The sequence below is a fragment of the Varroa destructor genome, unplaced genomic scaffold (genome assembly GCF_002443255.2).
Source record: "Varroa destructor unplaced genomic scaffold, Vdes_3.0 BEIS01000005.1, whole genome shotgun sequence".
Classification (NCBI taxonomy): Eukaryota; Metazoa; Arthropoda; class Arachnida; order Mesostigmata; family Varroidae; genus Varroa; species Varroa destructor.
In genome coordinates, this window is record NW_019211458.1 from 14156588 (window position 1) to 14169789 (window position 13202).

The 13202-nt window shown below is 39.4% G+C and overlaps 1 protein-coding gene across 2 annotated transcripts; it reads right to left on the reverse strand.

Annotated features, from left to right (window-relative positions):
• Positions 1 to 1982: 1982 nt before the first annotated feature.
• On the reverse strand, positions 1983 to 9342 carry tra2 (transformer 2). Of its 2 annotated transcripts, XR_002673471.2 has the most exons (5): positions 8844 to 9342; positions 6726 to 6940; positions 4806 to 5035; positions 3127 to 4212; positions 1983 to 2647 (listed from the first exon to the last, which is right to left on the reverse strand). XR_002673471.2 is itself a non-coding variant. In XM_022806231.2 (4 exons), the coding sequence occupies exons 1-4, from the start codon at positions 8856 to 8858 to the stop codon at positions 3908 to 3910; spliced, it is 765 nt and encodes a 254-aa protein (XP_022661966.1). In that variant the 5' UTR covers positions 8859 to 9342; the 3' UTR covers positions 1983 to 3907. The 2 variants fall into 2 exon arrangements, 1 of the variants encoding a protein (XP_022661966.1); XM_022806231.2 differs by having other exon boundaries at positions 1983 to 4212.
• Positions 9343 to 13202: the final 3860 nt, after the last annotated feature.

A 13202-nucleotide genomic window follows, 5' to 3' on the forward strand; every position in this document is an offset into this window, starting at 1 on the left:
TTAAAAGTAACTTAATAAAATTATCGTTTTGAACGTACCTCTGGTTAGTTTAATAAAATGTTTACAAGTCTTTTATATATAACGCACAATTTATGTATCATAAAATATTAATGCGCAGACAGACAGTAAGAAATTAATTTTCTAATTACTCTAGTGACATATATACGTCCGTTGGTTAGTCATGCATAAGCATTTTTTAATGGTTGCGCTTAAATTACTTTTTTCACTCATAACACAAGGTATATTAAATATTGTATAAGAATCACGGTAATAATCCTAAGGGACGTACGGCTTGATTTATAGAACTTGTACGGAAAGAGTCCGGGTTGTAATTGCCGTGAAACTCCAGTTTGCCATGTCAGCAGATACGGTAGAAAACACTACAAACTTACTAAATCTAGAAATACGGACACATCTAATGACAATAGTCTTACAATTACTTTTGTAGCCTTTGGCCCCTGCACCATAATTCTTCTTCTCAACTATCTTAGCTAGCACTATTACCTGCTTCTTCAACGTTGCCATTTTTGCTGTTCGATGCTGAGCAGTCCGGGCACTGCTCAAATACTTTTCACTTATTTTCGACACCTGGTCGTTATCGTGCGCTACCTCCACTTGGGAATCCTGCACAACCTTCTTAAGCTCCTTTGCTAGCTCACCGTCTTTCCCAATTCACCTCGGCCACCGCCGATACAGGATCAAAGTATCCACGGTGGCTGTCAATCAGTTGTGAAATCGGTAACAGGATAGCTGTCGTAGTATTTCGCGTCGGATTCATTGTTAGCTAGGGTCTTCACTGAACTTGGTTAACCTCATGAATCCGATGAAGATGGTTTGCAAACACTGTCGTCTTTATAGAGACTCTGGTGATATTTTGTCGTTAACAAAAGCAAACTCAGATATCTGAAAGGATCATTTTGGGGAGCTCGTGTCCAGCTTAAAGTAACAGCCATCGAAGAGAATATCAAAATCTCAGAAGACCATCATTTTCGATAAGTAAATATCGCTGCCTTTTGCCAGCTTCATTTGAACGCCTTCGAGCCCACCTTAGGGTTTCTGTAGCTTTTTTTGCATTTAGATAACGGTCACGGCGTTAACATCAATCATTCAAATTTAGTCTAATCTCACGTAACTGTATTTTTTTGTTATTACCTTTTATTCAGTGATTAATAACATAACATAATCTGCAAAGAAAATTCAGCCATTGATACCGCTATTTATTCATCAGTTAAATATCGAATTGACTACTCACTTTCTTGATGAAATGAAACCTTTTCTGTCAATTTAGAAATGTAATTGATTGAAAAAAAAATTCGCAATTGCACGTTAAGGCTTCTGATGGCAATAGTGCTGTACTTCATACTCACTTTGAAGTTACCTAGTCTGACCTGAGACGATTAAGGATGAGCCGCTTGTTTAATCAGTTCCGATATCTTTCTACACATATTATGCTATCTTTAATATATTAGTTTATATAGCACCATAAGGTACTTTCATTAGCGATCCCGTGTTTTCTGCGGTCTTCTGATTTGTATAGCTGCAGGTCTAAAAAGATAGTCAAAGCTGTTATAAAACAACAATAGGAAGTTGTAATTGAATAAAGGAAATACGTGTAGCCATTCTTCATTCATTACCTTCAAAGGAGCGAGTGTTAATTACAACTGAATAGAAAAATTTTAAGGCCATTATCGTCTCGTTTGACTATAAACCCGTTCTCATATATGCTAAGAAAGTAAGGTTCAAAATTTAATATAACCATCATTCATTGGCACAAGCTCTCTAAGTAATTCAACTGCCACCCAAACTGTATAACTGTTAAGAAGCCCAAGTAGAATACAACTGCTCCGTATTAGCATTTTCGAAACCAGCGCTTATATGCTAGTTTTTTAAATAATGCGCACACTAATATATTGGTTTCAATGTTTAAAATGGCATGTTTATATTTCGCTTACTTATCTAAAAGTTGTAAATGAGACGCGTAATTAGGCGTCACCTCCTTTCGTGTTTCTTTATTCATTAATATTTGTGGTTGTACATGACATTCCATTCTTCTGTGTTATTATATAGACGTAGCTGAAGTTCATCCACTTATATCATCGCCTTAGATTATCTGTGTGTTAGATTTTTACTCTTTTTTTGAACAGGCAAATTTTTGCTTGTTATTGTGTTTGTTTTTCGTTTCCGTATCTACGTTAACATTCGCGAAAACTCGTAGCCTACAAAAGCATAAGTGACTTACCAGAATGTTTGACGGACACTTGAACTTCTATAATTTTTCTGTCTTCTAGGTTAGATATTTCACATGAATTGTAGCTCACTACGATGGCAAAATTGATTTCGTTCAGCATTGTTTTCACTCTCTCTTTACGCAGAAAGTCGAAACTCTTCACAGAGGACAGATAAATCTCAGGACACAAAAAGAAGCTTCGCTATATCTTCGTTAAAGGACGCTTTCCTGCTTAGTTTCATCAAACTTCGTAAAATATACATCGATGCTCAGAAACCGATCACACTAGCTCCGCAGATAAGCTTCAACTTCAAGATAGATGTCGCATCAAATAGCCTCTTCAATTTTCGTTCTTCATATTCGATTCTACATCTTCAACAATGACGCATCTTCATTTAAATCTTGAATTACTTGCAAAACCTGACGCAAGAAAAAGCATTCGTAAGAATCCAATACCTTCTTCCAAATAATGATACGGACGATGAAAAGGCCATTTTATTTGAAAGGTCAATCCTATTGGGCAAATATCTAGTATTTATCTTTATACTAATTGTAATAAGACTATCTTATTTCTAAATCAAGACCTGTTGAGGTATTGTTATTCCAGACTATTTGACCAGCAGTTCGATTTTCTTTGGACTATTTGGCCAGCAGTTCGATTTTCCCTGCGATTTCGTCAAGTGGCCGGCTTGCATCATTAATTTTATCATGCATTACCTATTCCAACTATGAAAATTAATTTCTAATAATAAAAAAGAGTTTAATTTCACATCGTTATCGTGTAATAGCGAGGCGTCGCTTATCGTACATATACATTTGAAATTTAAGTTTTTTATTCGTGATCTAGGTCGCAGCAAGCTCTTGCAAACGTGCGCCCTCTACTTCATGCAGTGAAATACCTTTTCTTAGGCATAATCCATCATCGTAACACGCAAATGACTGTAATGCTCCATGAGCCCATTGTGAGTTGGCTCGTAGGCCTTCATGAGGGTTGTCAACATAATTTTCGAGCTCGTGTTTTTATGCAGAGTATGCGTCGCTTTTGCTAGACATTGCGCAGAAATTAACGTAGCTTCGTTCTGGCATTTGTCAGACGTTATTCCCTTGCCCGCTCGCTTCTTGCTTTCCCTCAAACGAAACAAAAGTCTGAGCAGTTCAATATTCACAAATTTACCCATATTATTATCATTATTATGATTATTGTACCTTCTTAAACTGCTAGTCACACCGCGCGTAACGCAACCAAGTATCTAGTGTAATGCCCGCTTCTTTACAAGCGTCAATGTCTTTCTCAATGCTATGGCGTGATCGTCCTCGCACCATGGCTCTATGTCATTATTGTTCAAATTGTTACTCCTTTCATCGCTCACAAACTACACAAGCATGATATGACGACCTTGTCCAATCCATTGTCCCGATGCCCATACAGTCCATTTTACTGTACCCGCGTTTTACTTTTTCAGTCCGACACTCTAGATCAATAATTTAGGCCAATATAAGCTCTTGTGGAGTGCATCTTTTATTTGGCCCATTTTGGCTTTTTTCCAGCCTTCCAGCTACGGCTGAAACACGGTGGTGGTCGCTCGTACTCCACAAATAGTCTAATATCCATATATGAGTTGTTCACTCTCAGATCAAAGTACTGGCGCGGTACTCGGTTCTCCTCCTCCATTCGGAACGTTAATAGTACCTCCTAGGCGAGTAAGACCTCTCACGTTCCCGATACCGGTCACGACCGCCCCCACGACCGCGGTATGGAGAGGGCGACCTTGTGTAGTGTCGACGCCCACTTCCTCTATGATCGCGACCACCACCTCCGCCTCCACCGCCGCCACCACCGTAATAGCCACCGCCGCCACCACCGCCTCCTGAGCTTCTCTTCGGTCTGCGTGTCGGCCGCCCCATGTACACCCCTGGCGTTGGAGTATGCGCTCGTTTCGTAATTGAGAAGTCCACTCGGATCTTGCGACCGTCGATTTCCAGACCTGAAGCGACAGCCCAGTGAACAATAATGCAGATGTTTGTAAACACATTCTCAAGTTAAGGACACACTTATTTCAAACAGATATGTCGTGTGCTCTAAGCTTACATCAGCTACTTCTGGCCTCACATACTGCATTATATAACATGCAATATACGCATCAAGTAACCATTAGTTAGAATTGGCGTCGTTTATTCTACAATAATTTCGCTAAAAGGAACTCACAAGCTTTACCTAGCATATTACCAACATTTTTCAAACAGATTGTGGCGAAACACGTCATATTTTTGTCTGCTGGATACATGACGCATCGGATGCAGATATGAATTGTTTCAAGATGTACAACATTGAGCGCACGTCTACACTTCAGTTTCTCTTGTCAGTTCATAAACACAAGTGCTATGTTATCCGCATCACAAATTAAATCGGTCATATTAATGTCCTAAATGTAATTTGATCATTCCAAAACGTCAGCGAGCTTGGAATACGATTCAATGTAAACAGTTGTTCATGTTTCAATGATACATGCACAAAAGGTACCAAACCCATCTTTAGGACTACATACGATCTACAAATATACCTTTTAGATTTGCTTACCATTGGCCTTTTCTTTGGCTTCGTTAGCATCATCCTCGCTTTCGTAGTAGACGAACCCAAATCCTCTCGAACGGCCTGTCTGAGCATCGTACACAACCTGGACATCCTGCACCCGACCATATTTGGAAAAGAAGTCGCGCAGTTCACGCTCATTGGTGTATATCGACAGACCAAAAACACCGATACAGCGGGAAGGTTCTGGGCGATCACGGTCACCTACGTGTCGCTTCCTGTAGACGACCCGGACGAGGATCACCGAAACACAGCATCAACCAGACGAAGAAATGTGCGTTCGCATGGAGACGAAACAGAGGAAAAATTTTTGTATTAGATTTTAGTTACATTCGCGTAGTCTTTCTCTTGCAATACGTAGAACACTTGGTACCAAAATCCATGTGTTGTCTTACTTCCAACCGATCAACCATATCGTGAACTTGTTCAGGACGAGGACTTCCATTCGATACCGCTGTTAGTATATGTAAGCAGATTCTTTGGTTATCAGAAGAGTCTAGCAAATTATCATGGTTTAGGGGTTAACAACAGCGTCCGCAGCGAGCGAGCGTACTTTGGTTAGAGGATAATAGAGTGATTCGAAAGAAGCTATTACGAATTACCAGGACAAAGCGACAATAGAAGCAAGCTATTTTGACACTGACTGAAATCTGATACTAACTGAAACATTTAGACTGAAACGGGCGCTCTGCTTACTACTGATCGATCCGAACACAGAGATATGAATTAATGGTATAATTAATAGACTCTGACGGAGGAGGCACAGTACCGTATCAAACGTACGTTCGCCAGCATCCAGCTATTCTTCACAGCCAAAGAATTCTGTCTGATCCAGCTCCGCTTGAGTGTAACATCCTAGTAGCATTTTTCTATATTGAACTTCGCAAAGCCTTCGGTCTTCATTGATCGTTGCGAGCCTTCATGTGTTTCAGTTTTGTCTGTTTCTTGTGTGGCTTCACTGTATGTCACCCATCCATGCAGAGCAGATGAGATGTACTTCGACTTCAAATTTGTTCTTCGTATGTGCTAATATCTTCGTCAAGGATACACACTTCTACAACCTGCTGAAAGTTGGTCTTCGCTAAAACCAGAATCGCTTTTGATTTCTTCATCTACAAGCAAAACACTAGAGAAAACTTCGGCACGCTGTGTGTTCATACTCTTCGCTCTTCGACCGTTGGTCACTGGCAAACTTCTCTCTATTGATTGACAGATACATTTATAACTCTCGTATCATGCGAGCGCTTCAGACCAACACACATATAATAACACCTGTTCAGTTTCTATATGCAGCTAAGTCAGTTAAGCAATCAGACTATTGTCATCTTCTACTTAAATTTCTATCTGGAAGTGTGAATCTTGTCTAAACGAAATTCACTTCTCTCCCTGGCTACCCATTGAAGGTGACTGTATTGGACTCTCAAGCTGACTTCGTTGCCCTGCCAAGCATATCTTGCAAAACATCAGATTTCTTTCACATAGATAGAGAAGTAGAGATGCAGTTTTCAGATCTTGCAAACGGAGGTTAAATCGCCACTCAGCCAGCATAATCGACAGAACTTCAAACAGCTTCGGCTTCAAAATGAGTATTGCGGACTGGCCTGCTAAACCCTGAGATAAGATGGATTTAAGAAGACTGACTTCATCCCTTTTCGCGAGAGACGAAATGTTCAACTTTAACAACCTATCATCTTCTCTCTCATTCCGGTGTCGGTCCTCTGGACGAAGTTGGCCCTGCGACAGTAGGCTGTCCACCTCAGCCGCTTCAAAGACTTCAACTTCAAACTTCTAGCGCTTCAAGAGCCGAACTTCAAACGACCACCTCCAAGCCGGACTGAGAAACGTAGCAGCCGTTCAGGCTGGGTGTAAGCCGTTTCCCAGATCGACGCGTAGAATACGGGGGCGTACCTGCTGCTCATGGGGGACCTGCTTCGGGATCTCCCACGTTCTGACGTTCGGCCGTAGTCCCGGTCGTCCCTGTGTTCCCGTCGGTGATCCCTTCTGTGGTCACGGCTACGACTTCTCGATCGACTGCGACGATCATCGCGTTCGTCGCGATCTGAACGCAAAGACCGCGATCGCGACCTTGAGTCACCACGAACGTAGACGTCCCGCGGCGATATCTGTAATTTTTTTCAGAAGGAAACAACAATATAAGATAATTATTAACGGACGATATTGTTCTTCAACGTTATCAAAAATAATTTTAATAATAAGAATTAATTCAAATAATACAAAGATAGTTCTAAATAAATGCCGATGTCAGAATAGCCCTGCGACAAAATTGCAAAAACATTACTAGTACTATCATTATAGAGTAAAGAGCAATAAAAAGCCTCGCGGTCATTTTGCGACAAAATAAGAAAGACTGAAAGAAAATATTACTTAGCGACAACCTGATCAAAACTTTTTGATAAGTATGATTGTAGCTATCTAGCTAACTAACATCTGACATTCTGTTTATGTCTTCTCACCTTCATAGCAGTATTTGTTTCGTAATGTTATTTACCACAATAAGGTAAATTTTTTAAACAATTTCAAGATAATATTTCCTTCTACCTGAATCGATTATAGATCTGAAGCATATGTTCTATAGCTTAAGGCCCTGCTAAGTTTTCGGTGTACCCGGATCAAAAAGAGTTAGTTCAGAAACAGAGCTGTAATGTATGCACATGTGACAATTAACTGTACTATTTGTTTAGCAGGTATTAGCTCCCCGCAGCTGCAAAAAACGGAAACCAATCCATTACCCAACACAGCAAGCAGATCGAGAAGACTAACAAGGAAATAATTCAGGAAAAAGTTTACTATCTGCACAACGTAAACAGTAATAGGCATCGCGGGAAAATGAATTTTGACTGATTTTCGTTCTCATCTTTATAATGAGACACAGCAGCAAAAAAATAATCCGTCAGTTCGAAGCTCTGTGCTCTACCGATATTTAATTTACCGATACAGGTGGCCCCTGTCGTCGTCTAAAATGGCCTTCGAATACATAATTAACGCTAGACAGCGAGTGTCATCTACTAGCTAGGCTGTTCTCAGGGCGCACCCATTTTTTGATTTTTTTCATTAGATTTTAGATGATGGAAATATATATATATTATGTATATATATATATATATATATATGATGTTGCTTCTTTCTGTTATTATAACGTGACGTTCCATTGTTCGCGAAGACGCAAGGCCGCAACGCAATATTATACATCATAGATCGTAAGATGCTAGGCATGATGATAATCGTAATAATGATACAGTCGTGTACATTGCGCGCAATGCAAATCCAGCCAAGTCCGTGAATTTGGTGGTCCGCTACGAGTATTTCATATAAGCTGAAATGTGTACACAAACCGACCGAGACAAACCTCCTTCGTCTTCAACAGTTCTGGTTGTTTTTGTTTACCGATGGCATGTCGCAGGAACGCTGTAATATCCTACAGTGGCCAACTTCCGCAGTATTATATGCTGCGGAAGTTAACAATATTGCATATTGTTACTTAATTCGCGAAGAAAAGCAACATAAAACGAAGACACCGGTAATGTAGATTTTGGCCGGCCACCATATCCCTGTTTTATTTCTATAATGATGAACCATGTGCTGGCGCATTGAACGTAACGTGGTCGCTACCACGTTTTTTTCATACTTGAAGCCTCGCGTACACAAATATATGCCTCTTAGATGTTAAGCCTAGGTCCATTGAGGCACCAGCCTAACTGGCCTTACTACTCTAGTTCGAATGCGCATGATTCTCCGTCTATGACTATGTGTTTTAAGTGTTTTGCGTCATCTGAGTTTTTCCTATTTTTCCGTACGAACTCGTTTAATTTTTGCTAAGCGGCTAGGCAGAGCACGGCTTTGGTGGCGGCCGACAGCCACCACTATCATCGCTACAAAGCAACAACAGGGACGCAATCTAGCTAAAGCATGGTGTATAATAATAGGAGCCACGCATTTGAATCCTACAATGCAAATACGTTGTGGTGAGAAGCATGCGTTTAGAAATATTTCATCCAATCTACTCACCTCCCTATCGCTCATTGTGCGGTTTGTTAGTCGGCTGCTACTCTAATCAGTCCACAAATACACAGAATAATAGTAATAGACCGGGCCTAAGGCAAACTGGGAAAACTGCAAAAAATCCAATCATTCGCCGTAATGCGACAGTCAATAAGATCGAACCCGGGTTTTCTGGCCACGGACGCAGATCTTGTTGTTGAAAATGAAAACACCAGTGGACCGAGGCACAACGTACACCACACTAATACACAGCACCAATACCAAAGCCACTCCAAACAGGCGCTGGTGGCGCCGCCCCAGCAACGGTGATTCCGCTACAAACGAGACCAGCCAGGCAAACAAAGCCAAATAAGTCAATTATAAACTAACGAAGAGTCAATCCACGACGAACGAGTGAAACGCAGGCGCAAAAGACCAGCGTCGACCGTCCAACAATAATACGGTCGTTGCTTACTTCTACGGCTGCCACTGCAGTAGCTGCACTGTTTAACTGAACGCCATAAAAGCGTCGTCTTCGCCCTAGTCGCTATGTGTCGTCTGTATAGTGAGCGAGGGCATTCGGATAGAGAGAAATATGGTACTCTGTCGCAGGAATGGCGAGGGTGGCCAACGACGGAACTGGCTTGCTGTCTGCTAGAAACTTCTTAGCCGCGTTGATGTCCCGACTGGCTATTCTGAATGCCATGACGGATTTGAGATGATGATGCTTATATTTAAACATTCCTGTAGGATCAATTAATGTAAATTTCGCCCAGGTAATAACAGGTAAAGAGTCATCTGACAAGAAGCGTTCATTGTACAAATCCGAAAATCGCCTGAGCCGAGCGCTATTAAAATTATGTAAGTTCCACTATTTTGAAAATGTATATGTTTTCAATAAGTACTGTTTTACTTTTTTTTTTTTTAGTAGAATCGGCTATTGTCTAAATCGTTTGCGCGGCAGAGCGTCAATCAAACTGAAAATTTCCCTTCAAATCTAAAAAAATCAATCGTTAGAACTCAGCTGGACGACTTTAGTGATAAATACTCTGTTTCCTAAAACGGCCGTTAATTTCTGTATAAAAACTCCAGGTACATGAAAAACGGCTTTTTAAACCATCTTAATAAGTTTCCAGTCTTTTAAATCTAATTTCTATTTAGAAAATTTCAGTTTGCTTTATGGAAATCCTTTTCGCACTCCTTCAGAAGCTTCATGGCAACAGATAATAATGTACATAATCGACTTTAAGCGATTCATGTTAATTTTTAATGGAAGGGTCCTCTAGTGCGAATAAATTAGATAAAGCTGATCATTGCTCACATTCTAAAAGCTATGCCTTGCTTTTTCTTACCATATATTTGGTGTATTGTTCTAGAAAGAACAAGCTTTTTTTGATAACGAGAATAGCAAATTAACTCACTCCCGCTGCGAAAAACCGCCCGCTAAAACCCGTCCGAATTTGAATGCTTCTATATACATATATATATTTACATGTTTCCCCTTAACATTCTTTCTTACTCTACACACGTTTTTAATCAATACTCATTTAAAACGAAAGAAACTCGTAGATTTATGCCACCTTTCCTATTCTGTACGAGTTTTTGCTTAAAACTCGAACGCAGGCTAATTGACCAGGATTCAATATTTACAATTACACATGATAAACCTTGCTATAAACCTTTAGCTTTTCAATATAAGAGCGATAGCACGTAATCGCCTTCACTTCACACGTAAGGCTGCAACTTGTAATTCACTTCCCAATCTGTGGGCTCCTTCTGAGTACTTAGTTTGTTATTTTTTATATGCTTTTGCTTGCTTTATATGCTTTAACTGACAAACAATCGCAGGCTTTTTACGAAAAATACTCTTAAACAATTCATTCTTAAGGGAGGCGTTTATGATGTAAGCACACGTTGAATCAGTACATCATATCGTTACTCATAACACTGGGTACACAATGTGATGTTTCATTCAAGTCACGATATGATTTTCTCTAGTTAGATCAATGTAAGCACAGATGCTTCTAGCTAGTTATATATACAGGCCAACAATGATAACCAGAATGCACATGATCAGTAATGGTAACAATAGCAGCAGGGTGATAAGCTAGGCACAACTGCACGATAGAATGCACCGAATTTACCTTCTACTCTAATCGCACGTCGATGACAGCGGAGAGAACTGTTGAAACCGATGGAACTGCATCGCATAATATTTAACCGACCTTGAGCTGAAATCACGTGAATAGTTTTCAAAAATATAATTCAAATCTCTGTCTTTAGGCCAAATATGCCCTTTTGCAAATGTGCGATGGAAGAGTAGCTAGTTTTATAATTAGCATAATAAAAGATTAGATGTAGCAGCGATAATAAAATGTTATAAAATGCGGAACAATCGTTCATAATAATAGCTTTGGGTTTATTTAATAATTCCGTGGGAAATCAATTAGATGGACATTATGGACATATTTTATCCCACATTTTTAGAGAACTAAAATTGGTGTAAAATACGTATGTATTATGAAGAACAAAGTATATAATACAATGCCTCATAAACTGATATAATGCAAGTTCCCGGCTGGACGAGCAACAGAATGTTTTTCTGTCGTCAATGATGAGTTGACGAGGCGTGCAGCGAGATATGGTAAAACAGCGAAGTGGGCGCCAGTGATGTACTATGAGATACATTAAAAGATTTCGGCAGTTTAGGTCTGTCATGGGGGATATCCGAGCTCAAAGAAACTCGCTTATCACTTGATCGTGTGGTATTTTTTGGAGTAAGTCGAGCCTTAGCTTGTGACTATGCCCGTAGCTGCAAAATCTGCCAACAAAAAAGCTTAGCACCGAGGTGTCACGCTTAATGTGATAAATCTATATGAGCCCTATGATATGATATATCAATATGAGTCCTAACAACTTCCACTGTCGAAGAGTCACACGCAGGATAACTGAAGGAATATTTAATAACTGATTAAGCACTTTGCGAAACAAGTATCGCCCGGAGTTATCTTGTTGTCACTTGCCGCACTGCTGATAGGGTTTCTTTTTCCGTTGTTTCCATCAATGGAATTATCAATAATTTGCAAATCTTTTTTATAAGCCTTTAATCAACTTACGGAGTCTAACTGATCTGTATTTTTTAGGACGGTTATTTGGCTAATGACACACTTCAAGGCTGTCTTTGAACGCGAAGTGGCGTTAATTTGCTATCGCCATTATAAAAATGCCTGCGATGCCACTAGAGTAATGAAGCCTTTAATAATACTTTTTCAGCTTACTAAAATGATTATACGATTTAGTCCTGTTACTTTTCAGTACTCCTTAATGCGGAAATTTTGTCTGTTAATATGGAAAAGGTAGGACTACGAGTCACAATCTAAAATAATGAGTGTTCCACGCTTGATGCCGTCAGCAACGGGGCTGAACGGATCAGAATGTTTAGAAATATATGCAGTAAGCTTATTGAATCAATTGTTTTAGTTACATAAGGAAGTCTCTATGAACAATCGAAAAAATGATCTGGTGTATAATAAATTAATCGAATACAATGAAGTAGTAAAGTAGATCACACGTTCGCATTCTTTTAATAGATGCTCTTTGACCTATTTCGTAAAAACGTATACAGGTATTAATGGTCATCATTAATTGATTTAGAAGAGTATATACACCGTGTAATTTGGTTTAAACATATAAACTTGCGTTACCTTCCTGAACTGCTATTTATTATTAATTTCCATTTGAATACACCTCTTCCACGTGGTATGTACTACATGCCCTAAAAATCATTTGTCAGAATGATTTTTTAACTTTCTACTTATGTTGTTAGGGTCCTTCTAGATGTTTTGGATCAGAGTTGATCTTTTGAAGTGTTTCACGATTGATTGGATACAAATCAAGGCTAAATTCTCATTCAACCAGCCTTAGAAAAGCGTGTAAGAAAGCTTATTAGAAATAAACTTTCCAGCAACAATCAATTGAAAACCCATGAAATTATTAAGCTTTTAGACATTTAGAAGACTCGAATAGGCGATCCTCTTATATGAATAACCCTTCTGTTGTTCGGAACCCCAGTTACATTAATACAGCGTCAAAAAGCAAGTGTTTCCACTACAACATATTATAGATCTCTAGGTAACATGAACCTAATAGAAATTCTTGCCGCATTATATTTATGCGCGAAATAATATCTAGCGCTATTACGGATTACTCACACCACACAGTTTAAACTTTTGTTATGATTAGTATACGAACACAGCAGTTTAGGCTTAAGAATGTGGCAGATTATTACACTTTGATGCAACAGATTATCACTAGGCACCTTACTGAAGCTTTACGGTATACGTATGCTTATCCTACGGAAGACTGATTAATAAGAAGGAAAGAGTC